Source organism: Peromyscus eremicus, chromosome 1, assembly GCF_949786415.1.
Source record: "Peromyscus eremicus chromosome 1, PerEre_H2_v1, whole genome shotgun sequence".
Taxonomy (NCBI): domain Eukaryota; kingdom Metazoa; phylum Chordata; class Mammalia; order Rodentia; family Cricetidae; genus Peromyscus; species Peromyscus eremicus.
The window spans coordinates 123877687-123899154 of NC_081416.1; the positions used below are offsets into that span (position 1 = coordinate 123877687).

General features: G+C 48.7%; 1 protein-coding gene across 2 annotated transcripts in view; it reads left to right on the forward strand.

Moving 5' to 3' along the window:
• The window catches only part of Slco3a1 (solute carrier organic anion transporter family member 3A1), a 289311-nt gene that overhangs the window by 207237 nt on the left and 60606 nt on the right, over positions 1–21468 (forward strand). For both annotated transcript variants that reach the window (XM_059272942.1, XM_059272944.1), the window contains exons 3-4: positions 3417–3515; positions 15004–15267. In XM_059272942.1, the coding sequence (XP_059128925.1) occupies positions 3417–3515; positions 15004–15267 (363 nt within the window). The remainder of the gene's footprint in view (positions 1–3416; positions 3516–15003; positions 15268–21468) is intronic.

Sequence of the window (21468 nt, forward strand, 5' to 3'; positions counted from 1 at the left end):
CTCACCCCTCACCTGGGCGGCCCCCTTAAAGATGGGGCGTCCTGGCTTCTGGTCCTTTGCTTGTGATGTGTTGGTTGCATGCTGCAGACAAAGGAAGGAGCGTTTGAGAGCGCATCTATTCATACACTTCCTCTTTCAATCATTGAAGAGATTACAGGGGACTGGAGCTGTAAAGTGGTTTGGGTTAGACAGGGTAATAGACAGAGGCCACTCTGCCTTGGTGGTTTCCTGGCTTTCTTTCTCAGGCTCTTCCACAGCGTGCCCTTCCTGTGGTGTATAGGCACCAGAGAGACAGCAGAGGGCACTCTTGAGCCACAAATTTAAAAGAGCAGCAAAACCATTCCCCTCTGGACCAGGACTCCTGTTCTTCACAGGGATGCTACAGCCAGGTATCCTTTTGAGCTAGTTTTGCTAAATTAAAACATGCGCATGCACACACACACACACACACACACACACACACACACACACACACACACACAGCGCATGACAAAAGGAGAGCTGGGGAAACAAATTCACAAGTAACTTTCTGTGAGATCCTTGTGCCTAATACCTTCAGCTTTCCCTAAGGATCCAGAGCCTTGCTCCAAGGCTGCTCTGTCTGAGACCTTATGCCTCCGGATGTGAGAGGACCCTTCCCACGTGGTATTATTGGGCTGTCCATAGAAAAATTTTCAAAACCAGCTTGCTGTTTGCTTACTATGATATCTCTCTGAGGAGGAGTCACTTGGCCCCCAGAGAGGCTAGGGATGTACCACAGTAGTAGAGCACTAGCCTATCGTTCACCAGGCCCTGGAGTCCATCCCTGTATCTCTCTGTCTCTCTCTCTGTCTCTCTCTCTGTCTCTCTCTCTCTCTCTCTCTCTCTCTCTCTCTCTCTCTCTCTCTGCCACTGCCTCCCCCCCACCACACACACACACACACACACACACACACACACACACACACACACCATTCTTTGTTAGGCTATCATAATCTATCTGCAATGTGACAAAGCAGGCTGGCGTGCTGGTTCTGTAGACACTGTTCCTTTTTAAAGTTAACATGTTTCCCTTTTAAAACTTGCCCTTAAATATGAATAGCTGTGAGATTTGAGGTCTGTTGCTATCCTTCGGGTATTTTGAAAAGATTAATTTCTTTCTAGCAGTCCGTTCTTGTGATGCAAAACATTATTTTTCATTGTGTCTGTCTGACTGTCTACAGGCCAAAATCAAGTGATTGCTCTGGGGCTCTGGGCTCCTATTTGTAAAGACCTAATTTCCATTGCCAAATACTTAGAAACGTTTGAACTTGGGTCTATAGCTTCTGGAGTTTTCTTTGGGGCCCCTCATGTAAGTCAGTGAGCTCCATGACGACCAGGGTCCTTAACCGTCTGAAGTTTGGTACTGAGTCTCGAAGCCTGAGGTTAGTGCTTGGCTCCTGGAAGAAGCTTGTGAGCATGTTAGCCAGTTTGCATCGCTATGACGAAATGCCTGGGGAAACAGCTTGGTGGACAAAGGATTTATTTGGCTCCTGTTTTCAGAGGTCTTGGTCCACGGTCTTTGGTTCTATTGATTCTAAGCCTGTGGTGTAGCAGACCGCCATGGCGGAGGGGCGTGGCAGGGCAGAGCTGCTGGCTTCACGGTGAGCAGGAAGCTGACTGGCTAATGAGAAAGGTTGAGGATAAAATGAACCTATACAAGGCACACTCCCTGGTGAACCACGTACTCTGAGCCCCACCTCTGAGGGAGCCAGGCAGTAGACAGATGTGTCCTCCTGCGTGCGAGCTTGGGTTCCCATTGTGACACTGATTCCCAGGTAGACCTGCTGGCACCCACTGGTCCAGACCATCTACTTGGGCATGAGTTCCTGGCTGTCCCCATCTGATAACTGTCTCTGTCGTGAGGGATTACTACTTTCCTCTTTATCCACATGGCTGGGGGATGGTCAGTGCTCAGAATATGTCTCTGAGACTGAAATTGAATTAAGCGATTATAGCCTGTGAGTTTTAGTTTAGGCTCGGTGCTTTTCTAAAAGCAAGCCAAAAATTTTGTGTAAAGCTTGTGTACTACAGTCTCCAGGTAACTAAATACACAGCCAAGGCCTGCCATCATCTCAGGTCCACAGACAGGTTTGAGTCCTGAACAACCATTGACCATGATTCCACAGTGGGGGCGGGGGGGGGGGGTGGCAAAACTGAAGTTATCCAATGTCTAGTCACTTCTTCTCAATGTATACTCTTGTTTGGTTTTTCATATTTATTGTGTTCAGAGATTATAAATATTTGGCTGCATTTGAAAATCATTTGTGGATTGGATTTTTCTCACTTCCCAAATATTCTTGAGTTTGTATGAATGCCTAGAATCTTAGCAAAAAAAAAAAAAAAAGAATGAATGAATGGATGGAAGGAAGGGGTATAGCTAAAATGAATGTAAAAACAGAGTTGTAAAAATCCTTTCAAAATCCTTTTTGTGGTGTGTGTGTGTGTGTGTGTGTGTGTGTGTGTGTGTGTGTGTATAGAGCGTGTGTGCACATGGGGGTGCATGTATGTGTGCAGGTGTCTGTGCATGTGTGTATATGTGCATGTGGAGGTTGGAGGGGGACATCAGGGGACATCAGGTATCTTCCCTGGTTGCTCTACATCTTTTCTGAGCCACTGTGTCTCACTGAAGCTCGATCTCACCCACTAAGCTGGGCTGGGCGACTAATGAGCTGCAGGGATCTTTATGTCCCAACATTCCGATATTGGGATTACAGGCTGGCTGCCATGGTTGGCGTATACGTTAGTCCTAAGGATCCAAATGTAGGTCCTTATATTTATGCTGGGCGCTTTGCCCACTGAAACATCTCTCCAGCACCCCTCCCCTTCAGATTTCCTAATGATAGGAAAACTACTTAGTGCCAGATTTGGATTATTTTAGTATTTCTGATTGATGTGGCACAAAGTCCTCTAAAGGTAAGAGAGATTGAGCCTATGAATACCTTGTTAGAGCCACCTCTGGAATTCCTGGAGAGGAGCTGGAGAGATGGGTCAGTGGTTAGCAACGCTCGCTTCTCTTGCAGAGGGTCCATGTACATCAGTTGGCTCACAGCCACTTCTCACTTCAGCTCCAGGGGATATAATGCCCTCCTCCACACCTTTGAGGCCACAGCACTCCCATGAATAAATCCACACCTATACACATGATTTAAAACAACAATAAAATCTAAAACAGAATCCTGTGGAATTGCAGCTGATACGCAGTATTCTCATAGTGTTCTCAAAGATGAAAAGCACTGATATCTCCTCTGTGATGTTTGGACTAGCTCCTCATATTGTCATTTGTAATAACCAGGTGTCTTACCTGGCCAATGTAAGATCATCTCTTTGACCTTTGGTGATTTTGCTCCTTGAAGGGCTTCTGTGTTTTAACCTAACCTTTCATTTTCTTCTTGCAGGAATCCTGTTCACGATGTTGGTATTTGGACCAGCCTGTGGATTTATTCTGGGCTCTTTCTGTACCAAAATCTATGTGGATGCTGTCTTCATCGACACAAGTAAGGACCAGATCGTTATTGCTAAGCACCCCACAAACATTCCCACTCTGGTGAAGGAGTTGTTAGCCTCGGGTTCTAAGACTCCATAAACACTAAGCAATATTCTTGTGCTGCTCATCTTTCTGTGACTGAGACATACATGCCTGAGACAGTCAAGTAAAAATGAAGAAGGGCTTGTTCTGGCGCATGGTCTGAGTCCATGTTTTGTTGGCATGTTGTTTGGGGGCTTCTGGGTAAGATACCGCTTGATGATGGAGAGCATAAAGTGGGGCAGATTTTTACTCCATGGTGGCTGTGATGGGAAGAGAGAGGAAGAAGCCAGGGTTCCCATATCCTCTTCAAAGGCATGCCACACAATCTAACTTTTACCACAAGGCCCCATCTTCCAAAGGTGTACCCACACACTATACACACATACTACACACACACTATACACACACTACATACACATACACATATACACACTACACACACACACACTACACACACACTACACATACATACACATATACGTATACACACTACACACACACATACTATACACACACTACACACACATACACATATACACACTACACACACATACACACATATACACACTGTACATACATACTACACACACACTATACACACACTACACACACATACACATATACATATACACACTACACGCACACACACACACACATACACACACACACAGGCATACCCACATACTACACAGATGTGCAAAATATAAATAAAAATAAAACTATCTTAAGCAAAACTTGCTGTGTTCTTAATAGGAAGAGGACATATGTTTCTCAGATGCTCTGGGCTTCCCACCTGTGATTCTGAAATGAAATTGGGTGACTGTCAGGGTAAATGATAGTGTTCTTTTTAGTTACCGGTCTCATTGCTGAGACCAAATACCTCACGTGATGATGAATCTTGGTTGTGAACTTGACACACCTGGGAAAAAGGAACCTGCACTGAGAAATTGCCTCCATCAAATTGGAGGCATGTCTGTGGGACACTTTCTTGATGGCTACCTCATCTAAGAGGGCTCTGCCCACTGTGGTCAGTTCCATCCCTAGGTAGGTTGGCCTGGGCCCTCTAAGAAAGGTAACTGGGTGTGGGCCTGGGCGTGAGCAGACAGCAGCATTCTTCCATGGCGTCTGCTTCCGCTCGTGCTTCCAGGTTCCTGCCTTGAGTTCCTGGCCTGACTTCTCTCAGTGATGGACGGTCACCAAATGTAAGAGGAGAAAAAAATAAAATAAACTGTTTCATCTCAGCAACAGAAAAGCAAAGTAGAACACTTGACAAGAAGCATCTTGGGAGAGGAAAACTTTGGTGTATAGCTGAGAAGTCCACCATGGTGGGGAAGACATGGCAGCGGGAAGTGGGAGGCCGCTGACCACATTGCAGCCATAGTCGGGAAGTGGGGAGCAATGAGCCAGCATGCTTAGCTTTGGGTGGTTTCCTGCCCTCTTAGTGTAGAGTTTTCCTATTGAAGATTTCATGCATCCCTATAATGTCTGTGTGAATCAAATCCACCCCCTGTTCTCTCTCTCTCCAACTCCTCCCACATCCACTTTTCTCTCCCTGGTTCACGTGCACACTCTCCCTTCTGACCCACTGAGTCCTTCTAATGCTGTTGTATGTGTATGAGTGTAGGACCGCATGCTAGAGCATGGGTAGCCTTGCAGGGGCCACACACCCAACGAAAACTACTCCTTCTCCCAAGCCACCATCGGTTGCCAGTAGCTTCTCAGCTAAGAGCAGGACTTCATGTGCACCCCCCAGTCCATCCGAGGTTTTGTCTCCCTTGGTCTTGTGTGTGTGTTGTGTATGTTGTCTCGGCCATTGAGATCATGTGTACAACAGCCTTGGCATGTCCATCAAATTACGTTTCACGCCTTGAAATCTTCCCAGAGCCCCTTTCTGGTTTTCAGACTTCCATGGGTACTCTAGTTTAAACACACATAATCTAAGCTTTCAAATCTAGAACCTACAAAGGATAAAGAACATAGCGTTTGTCTTATTGGGCTTGAGTTACCTTACTCACGATGATTATTTCCACATCTGTCCATTTGCCGTGTTTCATTATTCTTTACAGCTGAATAAGCCTGAAAATGGATCTGATTTCCTTCAGCCATTCCTTCTTGAAGGTTCTTGAGGGTTGTTGCTCCATGTTACCACCAGAGGGCAGAAAAGCATCACAAATTCATCCTTTTCAATTCATGCCAGAAACCCAACCATGGGAATGCTGCTGTTACCCACAATGGGTGGATAGTCCCACCTCAGTTAACCCAGTCTAGATAACCCCTCACAGGCATTCCCAAAGGCTGGTCTCCCAGGTACATCCCATCAAGTTAGCAGTGGCCATTGACCATCGTGACTGTGCTGTGGTGACAAATAGTCCTCAAATTTAAGTGACTGGATGTGCTAAAAAATTGATTGTGTAGATAAACTGTTCAAAACAGAGTGGAGTTGGAAAAGGTTAGCTCACCATGGTCACTCCAGGACCCAGGCCCACAAATTTTTATCCTGTTTCCGGTGTTTATAGTCTCAAGGCAGGAAGCCAACAGCCTTACAAGGTATATGTGGGTCCCTAATGCCTGTGATGAGAAGTGATGCTCACTGTCCTGTCCCTATTTCATTACCAAAGCAAGCCCATAGCAATGGCACCACGTGTAGAGTGACTCATGATGGACACTTCTTATCTCATAGTTCTTACATGGCTCCGGGACTCAGGAGCAACTTCAGTGGGATGCAACCAAGTTCCCAGCCTGGGCTGCAGTCCCCTTAAGGACCCAAAGGGAGAGGCTCCAACTCCAAGCCCATGCCAGTGGTGCCCATGCTGACTCTCTTGGTCCTCTCTTCAGGACTCTGTCACCAATCCTCCTGTAGAGAAGATAAGAGCCCCCAGAGAAGGAGCCACCATATTTTGTAAACAAGTCTTCCGGGTGACATCATGTTATGTCTCCAGCACTCTTCCTTAGAAAACAGCCGCCGATCACACAGGCCCACAGTTAAGCAGAAGGATTCTTATGCAAGAATATGAATTCTAGGTAGAGGCAGGGATTTGGGGGGTTGTCTTAGTTGGGGTTTCTGTTACTGTGAAGAGACGCCATGACTATGGCAGCTCTTATAAAGGAAGACATTTATTTGGGGCTGGCTTACAGTTCAGAGCTTTAGTCCATTATCGTCACGGTGGGAAGCCTGGTGGCATGCGGGTAGACATGGTGCTGGAGAGGTAGCTGAGAGTTCTGTATCTGCAGACAGCAAGAAGAGAGAGTGAGCCAGTAGGCCTGGCTGGAGCTTCTGAGACCTCAAAGCCCGGCCCTTAGTGACACACCCACTCCAACAAAGCCACACCTCCTAATAGTGCCACTCCCTATGGGCCTACGGGAGCCAATTGATTCAAACCACCACAGGGGCATTACCCCAGATCTGCCTGACCCATGGATTCACAAGTATCGCAGCCATCGTCTGAAAGGGAACACAGGATTTCTGCACAGTTCCTTCAGTAATAAAGCCACAACTCCTTTCTCTCTGTGTAGGCGGAGGGTGGGAGCTATGGTAGCTGCCTCTTGAGCTGATCTGTTCTCAGGATCAATAAGAACTCTCAGTCCCCGGGTTCCCAATCCATCACCTCTTGACAGTGCTAAATTTACTAATTCACCCCAAAGAAATAATGTGGTCTTAAATCCAATCAAGTTGCTCTGTGATTCACTCCATTAATCCCACTGATATATTTACTTGTCGTTAATGATGTTACCAATTTTCAAGGAGAAAATAAAATCAGATACGGCCTTCTTTATTTATTCTTGTCAAGCACTAGGCCTGTTCAGGAAGGGATTAGATGCTCCTGTTTTCCAGGAGCCTGGCCCTTAGAAGCCCACTCCTAGAGAGCAAGGATGGGCTGGTAAGGGGCACACTATATGAAAAGTCAGCTGCCGTCTCATCCAGACAGAAAAGCTAGCTCCCACTGTTCTAAAAGGCTGCAAAATCCAGGGCAGCAAGAGGTTTGGAGGGGAATGCTCCCGTGGGGAAGCTCCCTTGAAGATATGGAGGGTAATGTATTTTGTACCGGGAATGTCAGTAGTGTTCCAAGGATGTAGGAACAGCCCAGATGTCTGAGCCAGAAAGAACCTTGGACAGCTTCTGTTTCAGACCTTTCACTATATTAATGAGGAGCCTGAGTCTCAGACTGAGAAGGGGAAGAACCCCACCAAACAAACCCAAGTCTCCTGAGCCACTCGGCAGATCTTTCCCATTCATAATTCCCTCTCCCACAGACTCCATGAAAGAGCCTGTCTCAGTGCCTGGAGTAACCATGGGTAGAGTGGTATGTGGGAGCACTTAGCCTGTGTTCCCATAGACCCCCCATTTTCCAAGGTAGACCCCTTATTGTTCTCATCATCTCTGCTTGCTCTCCTAAGCCCTGTGAGAAGTAAGGCAGCCTCCTCCACGCTTCTAGGCTTGTTGGCATTGATGTCTCCCATACATACCTCAGATGGACACTATTTTTACAGTCTGGGCATCTTACTGTTGGCCGCCTTCCTGGGCACAGGTGACAGGGAACTGTTGCTAAGGAGGATGTCTGCTTCTTCCTGAGGATACCTGAAGGACGATGCTGATTTTGACCACTAGAGGGCAGAAGAGCATCTCTAATTCTTTCAGGGAGTCAGTGAGGAAAAATCTCCTTTCCAAGCAATTTTTATTGTTTTTGATCTTGTGGCCGAACCTTATCATGTTTGGGTGCATTTGGGCTGTGTTTTGAGGCAGGAATGCTCTGTCCTTTAAGCCCCCACCACCACCACCATCTTGTCCTCGCCTCCTGAAATAGCTCCTCTTTAGGGCTGCTCACCGAAGATATAGGAATGTTACAGTCTACATGAATACCTGTACACATAGCCACACAGGAATCTCTGCAATCTGGAGTTGGGGAGAGGGAAGGGAAGGCAATGGAGTTTGTGTGGAGGTAGCAAAGCCACCCATGGAAGGCCTGTGCTGTGGAACAGACGGAGGAGACATGTCCTTTCCCCTGACCCGGCCGTGGCCGAAGATGCATTGCAAGGAAAAGTGGACTTCAGCAGCCTGTGAGTGAGCGCAGCTGCGGGTGCAGGGGAGCAGGTTGCTTGTAGGAAGGAGCCAGCAGTCTAGAAGATCCCCTAGAGCAAGTGGGGGCAGACAGCTTGCCCAGAGGCTCATCTGGCCTGGCTTAGGCAGGGACTCACTGGCTGTTGCCTTCCATCTGTGTTTGATTCCATGTGGCTCTATCCCATCCCTCTTAAAGCAAATAGATTCTTCCTGTGAGTGCTGGAGGAAAATGATGAGACTTTCAGAATTTCTTCTTTATAGTGTCTTGGTCAAGCTAAAATTCAAAGAGAGCAGAACCTTGAAGGAAGGACTTGGTTTCGGGGTATACCCCTAATCATTACATCGACCAGTATTAGTAGTGTGGGTTTATTACGGGGAGATTAGGAACAGCAGCTGCCATGATTAAACAGTTTAGAAAGGTGCACATGTGCTGTCTCCTTCTGAACTTGGGAGTCTAGCTTCTGTTTGAGAAGGTGTTGTGTGTAGTGGACAAGATTCCAGACCCCTCGGGCAGTGGTGGCACATGCATTTAATGCCAGCACTTGAGAAGCACAGGTAACCAGATCTCTAGGAGTTTAAGGCCAGCCTGGTCTACAGAGTAAGATTCCAGACCACACTTGCACTGGCTGGCTTTGTGTGTCAACTTGACATAAGCTAGAGATATCAGAGGATAGCGCCTCCATGGAGGAAATGCCTCCATGAGATTCAGCTGTAAGGCATTTTCTCATTCAGTGATCAGTAGGGGAAGGCCCAGCCCATGGTGGGTAATGCCATTCCTGGGCAGGTGGTCCTGGATTCTATAAGAAGGTAGGCTGAGCAAGCCATGGGACAGAAGCCAGTAAGCAGCACCCCTCCATGGCCTCAGCATCAGCTCCTGCCTCCGGGATCCTGCCCTGTTTGAATTCCTGTCCTGATTTCCTTCAGCAAGGCTGAAGTGTAAGCCAAATAAACCCTTTCCTCCCCCAACTTGCTTTTTGGTCATGGTGTTTCACTGAAGCAACAGAAACCCTAACTAAGACAACACTCCCGGAGTTCTGTGATCCTAGGGCAGCCATCCTTCCTCTTGAGCCTGTGTGTGGCTAAGGCAGGAGAACCATGCAGAGTGCCCAGACAATGTCTAGCATGCCATGAAGGTTAGATACAGTGTGGGGTCTGAGAGGTCCTCCAGCAGCCTGCAGTTCCTGAGGGATCCGGCATGCTCGCAGCCCCGACGGCCAGCTCTTCCTTTCAGCCTAGCAACTGGTCTCCTTGAAACCTGAACTTAACCAGAAGGCTGCCCCTCCTGTTCACAGAAACCTCCCCGGGTGGGTCTAACCTCCCCAGCACTCCGATTTGCTTAACCTACGTACGTTATAAGACACTTGTTGGAAGGAATGCATGCACCAGTTGGCCCTGCAGACAGCGGCATGGTGTCCGTAGCTGCCACAAGATGCCATAGCCTGTGTGCTGGTGGGGAAAGGTCGCCAGCTGAGCTGCTGCTCTGCCTCGTGAGAGGTCGAGCTTTGCAGCCGCATTCCTCCCATTTGGACCGACGAGCTGGATGGCTGCGATCTGCAAAGTTCCACACCCTCCCTGCCTCCACTTTCTAATTGGGTTTGTAACTTAACGATACTCTTGGAATTCCCGAGTCCCATAGCAAGAGTCCGATAACGTAGGTTAAGCAAATAGGTCCGTGAACCTAAAAATGCCTCGGGGGCCATAATGGCCCTCACACACCCGCATGACCCAAGAGAAAGAAGTGACTGTCCCCAATTTGCTTTGACCCACTCTTCTCACGGTCTCATGGGTAGGCCTGTTAATGAGTTGGATGCTGGTTTCTTCCTGTTCCTAACAATTTCCTACCTTGGAAATGGGGACGAAGTCCTGAGAGGCCCCTTGTAGTCACTTGCTCTTTGCAGAGGTGACGAACAGCTGTTAGCAGCTTGCTCACTTTGTGCAACAGAACTAGAAAACAATCAAAGTGGCCCGGACACCAGGTGCCAAAATAAAACTCTTAGAGAAGTGGATTTGGGGGCTGGAGAGATGGCTCGTTGGGTAGTAGGCTTTCTTTGTGAGCTTAAGGACTTGGGTTCGAATCCCCAGCACCCATGTGAAGAAGCGAGGCATGGCTGTGCAAGTGTCCAGAGCCGCAGAATCGGAGGGCAGTGGAGGGCAGAGACACAGACCCCCAGAGCATGGTAGCCAGCCAGCCTAGCCAAAGTGGTGAGCTTCCAGGTCAGTGAGAGGGAGGCCCTGTCTCCAGGCAATAAAGAATAAAAACAGCAGAGAAAGACACCCGAGCATCATGTTCTGGCCTTCACAGGGACACACGGACTCACACTCTCCTGCCCATGCAAAAAACACACATAAAACACACATGCACACAAAGCATACAAAACACATACACACACAAATAAAAGAAATGGGTCTTCTAAAGAGGGACACTTGCAAGCAGAGTCCCCAACTGTGCCCCGTCTCATGATGGACATAATCCTGTACAGGCACAGCTAGCAGATAGCATTGTGGTTTCAGCTTTTTCTAAAGCCTTGCCCTTCTGAGTGACTGACCCTCCCTGAGAATGAAATCTGTGTCTTCCCAGCTCCTGGAGGGACCGAGGGCAGACAAGTGGCAGCAGAGCACTTTCTCTGTCTACCCTGCTTCCCCTGGCATGTCCCACCTCAGCTCAGGCTGTCCCCTCAGCCTGAGATCCCGCCCCCACTCTATTCTGATCCATAGCTTCCATCATCCCTCTTATTCCATTGCTGTATTGATGTATCTGGGTAAATGAGACAGATTGGTGCTTTTCCGTTTGTTCTGGACATCTTGCAAACAGCCACCTTCAAACAACAGGCTCAGATTTTTAAAGTCAATATAGGAACTGGAAACAGAAAGAAAAATAAATGGGTTCTCAAGCTTTGCCCCCACTTCCTACCTGAAACAGCATTTTTGCTGTCCTTAGTGCCTCACCCCCACCCCGACCCCAGACTGCTGTCAGTACAGAGAAAGGTGTCTATTTCCCAAGCCACTTGTAGTAGTCAGGGTAGGCTAGATCATGCTGCAGTAACAAATACATCCCCAAATCTGTGGCTTAGAATGGTAGAAGTTTATTTCTTGTTCCTGCCAAGTATCCAAAGCAGGTCAATGGGGACATGGTGTTCACTGTAGCCTGTTCATGTATTCCTCTTGGGGAGAAGAAGCATGGTAACCACACACCAGCACATGTGTAGTCACAGACAGAATTGACGCATGTTACTCCTTACTTTTTCCTCTGTAAAACTCTAGTATGTGGCCACACTTCACAAATCGGGGACATATACTCTTTGTATCCAGAAGAGCTGGTTGAAATCCAGATGTAAATGACATCGCCATTTGTTTCTTTGCCAGCACACACACAAAGACATCTTTCTCAATATCAGCTATTTGAGAACAATGTCTTCTGAGCATTGACAATTGCCATGCAAGTAGTGAGAGGTTTTTTTGTTTTGTTTTTTTTTTCCACTGTTAAGTAGCCTGAATTCCTCATAAAAACATTATTTGAGGAGTCTGAGGGAGAGCTCAGTTGGTAAAGCTCTTGGTCCACAGGTCTGAGGACATGAGTTCAACCCCAGATCCGCATGCAAAAGTGGTGCATGCTGTGACTCCAGCTCTGGAGAGGTGGGGACGAGAAAAGCCCTGGAGCTTGCTGACCAGCCTGCATAGGCAAATTGGTGAGCTGCAGGCCAATGAGAGATTCTGACTCACAATACAGAGTAGCTAGTTCCAGAAGAGTCATAGCCGAGGTTGGCCTCGGCCTCTGTAGGCACATTCATGCGTCCACAAAGGAGGCACCTTTAGGCACACGTGCATTTATACAATGCACTGTTGTTTGGTGTAGACATTGGTGGACGAGTCTCTGAGACAGGTTCAAGCCTGAGCTGTCTTCCTAAGTCAGAGTGTCACTGAGCCTCCCCCATGAACACTCTGAAGCCGAGTGGTGTCCCCTCAGTGTGCTATCTCTGTCCTGCCACAATGTCCTGAGTAACTAAAATGAAGAGAGGAGAGGTCCCCAGAAAGCCAACCGTGGTTTTGTGAATCCTGCCTTCCACATACCTTCACATGAGCCTCTTCTGGCCTGACCCAAATGGCCGGTGTGCTATGGTTCTGACCCAGGTGGCATGTTCCTTGCTGACTTTCAGTTCTTGAACAGACAGTCGGCTTTGTACATGCGTGCCCACAGGGAAGAAGGTGACAGAGACGGCTCATATAGCTGGTGCCAGCCCGCCTCCCCGGGATGTTTTCTCACACATCCAAGAGAATCACTGATTTCCCGTGGCTTTCTCCACAGCCCTGATTTTGTTCCCCTCCAACAACTGCCAGGATGTTTCTGTCTTTGCTCACATCTGGAGCCTGTAGACAGTGGCGGCTCCCTTCCTCTTTGTTTTCATCCGCTGCTTGGCAGCAGGTGAAGAAACACAGTAAGTGACTAGTGAAAACAGCCCTATTCAGCTACCCTAGGCGATTGTACTTCCTTTTCTCTTCCCTCATTTGCATGAAGATGCTTCCAGGATCACCTTGAGATTTCCCGTACCCTGGCATATTGTTTAAAAATAAAACCCACACATGGAAATGCCCATTCATATACTTAGAAACAGAAAGGGGAAAATAATAAGTGCTGCCATATCCAGAGAGCCCACGCGTGCCAAGGGGTTCTTGCGTGTTACCTTTCATCCTTACAACCACTCCAGGGGTGGCAGCTTTATTTCACAAGTGACGAAAATGCTAGGGGTTGCTAAGGCTGGTGAGCTGCAGAGCTGGGATTCAGCACCACCACCCCAGCCCTCGGCAGCTCAAGCACCCTCTCCAGCACATGGGTATGCGAAAGCCACTGGTACATGTGAGCATGGTGAGGGCCACTGAGCATGCCAAAGCCAATTTGCACATAACCAGAGCAATTGGTAGCCATGGGCCCGTCGCACAGAGTACAGGAATCTAATGTTCGCCCAGCTTCTCCAGGGATCACAAAGGCCAGGTGACTAAGGATGACTAAAAAGAAATCCTAAGAGTGGTACCGTATGGAGTATGGGGGCCTTTGTGTGAAGACCTCTGTGTTCCAAGCTGCACTTGGGAACTTGAGCAAAGAACCTAGGCTTTCTAAGCCTCAGTTTCCACACCAAATGGAGAGGATACAAGACCCTCTTTTCTAGGCTTATGGGGAAAATTCACTGAAACAACCCTCGTGCTGTGTTTGACTCCTGCTGCAAAGGAAACCCTGGGAAAAGGATAGCCGGTGTTGTCATTAAGAGGCTTGGAGTGGGGGCACTTTACAAATGGCGAAATGCTCATCTGGTGCCTGCAATCATCACTCTTCCCCCAGCTGCCCATCCATCTGGTCCCAGCCTGCAGCCCTATTTTTCTTGCCTCACCTACTATTATTGCCCAGGTCCCCAAGAATCTCCTTTGGGGTTCTGGAAGCATGGTTGATCATCAAAAAGACATTTCTAGGTAGCCCAGCTGGACGTACCACTTTGCAGGGCAGCTGTAAAGAGTAGAGTGAAAACCAGGGAATAAGCTGCTGCAGTTCCTGTTCCTTTCCCAGGACTTCAGTTGACACATCAAAGAAGTGCTGGTACCAAGCCACTCAGATCCATGCAGCCAAACTGCTCGAATATACATGGTGCCTTTGAGCACTGGAGATGTGCCAGAGCTTTCTGGTGGAGGGCTGGGGCCAAGCCAAGGGCTACCCTCAAGACTTGAGTCAGCCTAGCCAGTAGAATCTTGGGGACAAAGGACCCCACCATAAATGACAGATTGGCATCGCCAAGTATGCGAACACATGTCTGGTGTGGTTTTCTGGCCCTTACTAATGACTCTGCAAGGTTGGAGCTGTCGTCATTGATATTTGCAGATTAGTAAACTGAGGCATAGAGTTCAGAAAGTCTCCAGAAGGGCAAGATTTTAATCCAAGCATCCCGGGCATCCATTTCCTTGAATTGCATTCTGCACCCACCCCTTTTAGTTATGAACCTGACTTCCTCCGTGCTGTGAGGGATGGGATGAAATTTCAGACAGTTTCAGGTGAGAGAGCGTATACCTAGTGACAGTCTACCCTTGGATAGTGAATATTCGCTTGTGTTTTTGTGAACTCAGCTCGGCAATGCAGCGAGATGAGTCAATTCCAGCCTGCCTCAGCTGTCTGGCTCCTCACTGTTTTTGTTTAGACAGATTATAAGCACAGAACAGACAAGGAAATTAAGGGGGAAACATGCTCGGTCCCCACTGATGGGAGAAACTGACATGGAACAGACAGTTTCCCAGCCCAGAGCCCCACCCCCACCCCATCCATGGCTCCAGCCCTTGAACTCCATGCAGTGGACGTCTCTCTTACAGCAGAGTCCCCACAGCCCACTTGCCCCCGCCACTAAACTGTCCTTTCTGTTCTCAGGTAACCTGGACATCACTCCAGATGACCCGCGCTGGATCGGAGCCTGGTGGGGCGGCTTTCTGCTCTGCGGTGCCTTGCTCTTCTTCTCGTCCCTCTTGATGTTTGGGTTCCCACAGTCCCTGCCCCCACACTCAGACCCCGCCATGGAGAGTGAGCAGGCCATGCTCCCCGAAAGAGAATATGAGAGGCCCAAGCCCAGCAACGGGGTCCTGAGACACCCCCTGGAGCCAGACAGCAGTGCCTCCTGTTTCCAACAGCTGAGAGGTGAGTGGCCAGAACTGAACTGGGTGGACAGAACAGTGGGGATTTTGTGATGGGGTGAGGCAAAGGAGGGCCACTGCGGGATTTCAGAGTTTTACATAATTGGCCACGCAACCCTTGTGCTGAACTTATGACCGGACACACATAATGAACGCAAAAATAAGGTAGCCACTGTTTGTTGATAAAACCCTGGTGGTTAATATACGAGAATCTCATTTTGGGGGTGCAGCAAAGCTCTACACCTTTTTAGAAGAGAAATAAAAAAAAAAAGTGAATGCAGGTTTTCTGACAAAATGGCAACGTGCAGATAATGATGTCAATCCAGAGAGGTATTTTCTGGGTCGTTTCCATCTTTGGCCGGGTCCCTTAAAAGCAGAGAAAATAACAGTGAAGTAGAATATAGCCTGGCAGCCTCAGGCTGTTCCATGCCTGTCACACACACACACACACACACACACACACACACACACACACACACACACAGCTACTTGTGGCGTTCCCTAACCAGGATACCTGCTGGGGTTTACACATGAGCAGTTGGCTGCAGATACCTGCAGGGCATGAGGTGGCCTGATGTACCTCCTCTTAGAGAAGCTGGCATGGAAGGACAGTCACCCCTTAGAAACCAGCCTTTAGCAGCCACGTGGGCCACATTCCAGGGCACCATTCGGCATTGCCCAGAGGTCAAATCAAAGTCAAGGTGAGCACCTGTAGGATGAGGTGCATCTGTGGCATGTGCTTGATAATCCCAGACTCTGACAGACCCCGTGGTCCTTCACTGTCACACTCCACACTGGCTGTAAGGTTGCTCCCTTCTCCCCGCCCTGGTTCCACAAGTTTAAGACTGTGCACAGTTCTTCTATCACAGTGTCATCCTGAGAACAAAAGCCCTGTCTGCAGAGACACTTAATCAAACCGGTGAGTCCATGAGGAGCCGAACGAGCCTGTGCTATTTCTGAAAAGACACTAATTTAATAACCTGATGTCATGTCTGGTCCCATGTTCTCTGTCGGTATCTACAAGTGCTGTGAGCCAACTGGTGGCCTTAAAATTCCTCTTTTTAAGCTCTGAATGCACTAGTTGGTGAGAAGTCCAGCTAGTGTATGTTCTTGGGGGTTGCCTTAGCTGGGACCACCCCCTCAAGAAGGGTGTAAATTACCTCTACCTTCAAAACTGGCGAATTCCAGAAGTTCCCAGCCAGTTGGAAAGTGATAGCTGCTGTTATCTTAAGAGCACAGATGACTGTAATCCCAGACCCACAATAATCCATCAGGCTGGCATCAGAGTAGATCTGGCAAAAGAGTACCCTGACCCTCAATCGTGGCAACCTTTCCAGGTCTTTCTTTGTCCAGGTGATAGCTCTGTCTCCCACAAACCATCGTTGTAGACACTCCCTTTTGTCTCTGGGTACGCAGAGATAGAAAAGAAAGAGTTAGGCCATTGTAGACCTCACCCGCAAGCCATCAAAGACAGCCAGTGGCACGGGGAGTGACAGACCTGTAGAAGGCCAGGGAGGGTGGAAGGCAGAGCTCACCTGGGTCTTGAGCCATGGGCTGTGACAATTTCAGAGTTCATGGGATAAGGTTCAGCCACCCTGCTTCATCTACTCCATTCAGGGAGTCCCTTCTAGGAGCTAGGGACATGACCATGGTTAAGTGGCCTATGTCCTAGAACTTATAATGCAGTAGAGGAGGCATGCAGCAAGAGAGGACAAATCAAAGTCAAGATGAGCCCTGAGTAATTGGCTTGGGCTGAGAAGTATGCCTTTGGGTCAATGAGTTCGGAACTCACTAGATCAGGAGTGGTTCAAGCATGGTTATCTCTGTGAACACACGTCCGTGAGTCATGATTTTTCATTTAGAATGAGCAGTTCCTACTTAGTCGGTCCACTAATGGATGGACTAGAGGGTATTCCAGCAGGGCAGGAAAACTGTGTATCCAGAAGACTTCCCCAAGAGCAGGAATTTCGGTGATCTGAACCATTGTGCTAATAAACAACCACCCAGGTGCTAGCCACAGAGAAGAACCCACTGTATCTACACCCTTTATCTTCCCCCGTGAGCAGCGTGGTTTTGCCACGGGAACATGTTCACTAAATGCACCCTTCAGTGCTGCTGGTGTTCCCACACTAACTCTTCCTCCGATTCACAAAAAAGAAAAAAGAAAATCTCAGCAGCCCAGTGGTCTCCAGGATATTCTTATATTCTTGAACACAAATAAGTAGAACACTGTAGATACATCAGAGGAATACAAGCCTCTCGGAAACTACTTTAAACATAATTTTTAATGAGTCTTTGGGAATTTCACATCATACGCCCCAATCCTGCTCATTTCCCAGTCCCTCCATATACATCCTTCACCCTTGCAGTGCCTCCTCCACCAAGAAAATGAAAAAATATATATTAAAAACAAACAAACAAAAACCACTTTGATCCTCTGTCTTTCCCTCCTCTCCATCATCTCTTCGTTCATCTTAGTGGCATTGGGAGCTGTGGTTTGTACCCTTTTGTCCAAACAGCTTTATTTGCAAATGTTCATTGTAGTGAGTTGTTGGTCTGGTTCAAGGCCTCTGGCTTCTGGTACACCATCAATACTGGGCCCTCACTGAAACTTCTCTGATATCTTGTTGTTGACCCGAATCTTGGAGATCCTGCGGCTGTGGTTCTGCAGGACCAGTCCCTTCACAGACTCCAGCAGGTCATAGACGGAGTAGATGTTGGGGTGGGCCAACCCAAGCACTAGATGTGGGCCTGGGTGGTAGCTGAGTTAGTCACTCTGGTCCTCCACTGAGACTGTCCCACTCAGGCAAGGGACAGAGCCAGCTCACTCACCTGCACTCACACCATTGGGGTCAGCTCTCCCAAAACCATGATGAAGGCTGGGCCAGCTCTCCCATGAGGGGTGGGACTAGCTCTCCTGCTGCAGTGGCCATTGAAGGACAAGGCCAGATCTCCCAGGGCCCACAAAGGGTGGGGCCAACTCACCATGGCCCTGGAATTTCAACACACACATCTCCAGGCCATGGACATCAATACCGACCCCAGCTACAGCAGGACCATGGACCCAGATATGGCCTTCAGCAACAACTTGGGCCTGGATGTCACCATGGTCCTGGGTGGTAGCACAGGCCACTCAGATCAGTATGACCTCTGTGGCAATGTGGCTTTCAAACACCCACATGATCTCAGGTGACAGCCCAGACCCTAGGCATCCACACAGCCTTCAGTAACAGGAGCTCTGGACATCAACACAGACCCTGGCTGTGGTAGGGTCATGGCATCTCAGAATCTTTTTTGTTTGTTTTTTTGTTTGTTTGTTTGTTTCAAGATAGGATTTCCCTGTAGTTTTTGTGCCTGTCCTGGATCTCGTTCTGTAGACCAGGCTGGCCTCTAACTAACAGAGATCCGCCTGCCTCTACCTCCCGAGTGCTGGGATTAAAGGTGTGCGCCACCACCGCCCAGCACATCTCAGAATCTTAATGGCCATTTCTCATGGATCTCTTTGGAGCCTACAAAGGTTTTTCTTCTTGCATAATCTATTTGAGTCCCAGGCCATGCTCAGAAAGTCTGTCTAGAGCAACCCTTCAACCCCACCATGCATCCTTCCCAGGTTTCTGAGAGTGATACAGAAGAGCCTGTCTGGAGTGGGACATCCTGAGCTCCAGTTCGGCTCAGCCACTCCCCTGCTGTGCCACCTTGGTCATGGCATTTAGCTCTACTTGGCTTTGACATGGGGATCTGGTTTCACCTTCAGCGACTGTCTCCGGTTGGCATTTCTATGTATCACCATATACAGGGTGCTTACCCTATCACGATAATGGGAGTTTAGGTCTGTGGTTCAGTTTTCAAGGGACATGCTTCCTTGTCAACAGTCTTTGAAGGTCTGTTGCCCACAAAGGCAGCCATCAGCTGAGTTTGTAACTCTCTGCAGAAGGTGAGTGACGGAAAGCGTGGAGCTGGTTTCAGGGTAGCCTGGAAGTCCCCAGCTTGTGGCAGCCATCACATAAGCATTATGATAAAGCAGATGGCAGACAAACCATGGCTTGGGTTTATTAAGCTGTGATGTCACCCTCCCTGACCCCAGGTGGGAGGCCGCCAAACCCAGGCACAGTTTTAGATCTCAACAGGCCACCAGATCTCTTTGCTTCTAAGCCTTGGCCCTGAGGTGCTTCTGCCCTGATGACCTCAGATTTGAGGTGCCCCCTCCAACACCTTCATCCTAGTGCCGGGTACCCTCTTCCCTCTCCTTCGAAGCCAATAGGTTATATATCGGCATGTAGCATGACCCTCTCGGACCCAGTGGCTGTACAGTGTATGCGGAATTTATGAAAGGCTATCTAGAGGGGAGAACAGCTCAGGGAGAGCGTAATAAATAATCCATTGAGGTGGCTGATTGGGTAAAGATGCTTGCTGCCAAGCCTGACTACATCAGTTTGAGCCCCAGAACTCACGTGGTTGACAAAAAGAACTGATTCCTACACGCCGTCCTCTGACCTCCATATCCATGCCATGGCCTGCTTGCTTATGCATGTGTGTGCAGGGACACACACACACACATAAATAAATACATAAATATATAATTAAAATAAATAAAATCATTCATTTTTATACAGTCAGCACTCGATGTTATCATCACTGGCATGTTAAATCTCACACCCACAGTTTTGTGATAGACATAGGCATGTTTCTATAATAGACATGTGGTGCCTCCAGTTACTACATTCAATGTCACTTCTATAGTTTTGCATTTCATTTTGAAGTTGTCTCCGATATCTCCTGGGAAGCCTTGATGGGCAGGATCTGGCCCCCCAGTGAAGTGATCTGTCCCCTTCATCTGCGTGCTTTGTGTGATCTGTGTTTGTGCAGCGCATCAGGAACACCCCCTCTTTCCTTTCTGCCTGCAATATCCTTCCTCCCTTGATTCACCTTTGGGCTGTCTCTGTCCTTCCCTCCTCAGAAAGCACCCTTTTTTGAGTGCACACATGCCACGTGCGCACACACACACACACACACACACACACACACACACACGCACCCTGCCCTTCTATGTGTGTGTCCCATTGTGTTCAGGACAAGGTGGGCTATATTGCCCTGTCGTCCACTTGGCCTCTTCAAAAGCCCCTACTACTACATGACCATTGTAGTCTGGTCCACGGGAAGGTGGGGGGGGGGTGCTCTGCATCTCCTCCAGAACAAAGCTCTCTGTCATCTCCTCACTTACAGTGTGAGGCAGTGCCTGGCATGAAGTGGCGCCACTTTAATGAATGAAGAAACAAATAAACACGGCGTGAGTGTATGAGCGTGTGCGTGCGTGGGTGCGCACGCGTGGGCGGGCTGCGAGTATGACGCAGTAAAGTGCTTGCTGCATGAGCCTAAGGACCTGAGTTCAGATCTCCAGCATCCATGCAAAACACCAGGCACAGTGGCACACACCTGTAACCGGGAAGCAGAGACAGCAGGTCCACGAGGCTCTCAGGCAGTCCAGCTGAATCGGCAAGCTCCAGACTCAGTGAGAGACTCTATCTCAAAAGATAGGATGGAGAGCAACAGAGGAAGACACTGGGCATCGACTTCTGGCCTCTACAGAGGTTCCTGCATGCCCACGCATGCGCGCATACACACACACACACACACACACACACACACACACAACAACAGCAACAACAAAACTGTTCTCGTCCATTATCCCATTGACTCTCCAGCCCTCTGAGCCTTTGGTACTGTTGGACAGATATGGAAATCAAAGTTAAGTTGGAAAAGAATGACACTTGAATCAATGTGAGGAAAACAATGCCTGTCTCCTTAAGCCTGACACCGTGCTGCCTCTTTGACTGAGTAGACTCTTAAAAAACAAGTGGCATCACCAGGTGCGAAGTGACCTTTCGGCAGTGTGTGCTAAAACTGTCTCCTGCAGCCGCACAGACGTCCCCCAAAACAATGGATCTTCCAATGGGGCTGCAGCTGAACTGGGAAGAAGCCCCTGCTCCCTGCTGGCACCGGCAGGTCCTGACCTGCTGGGATCAGTGTAACTGCCTATGTCAAGGCTCAGAATCCTCAGGGCAAGTCCTGACTTTGATCTCTGAGAGGGGCGGTCAGAAGCTGAGCGCTCTTGTCTCAGCCCTTCACCCACCCACAGACAAGTGGCCTCCCAATGGCCACAGCTGAGCCCTGTGCACTTTCTCTAGTGGAGCCCCCCTGTGAGAGG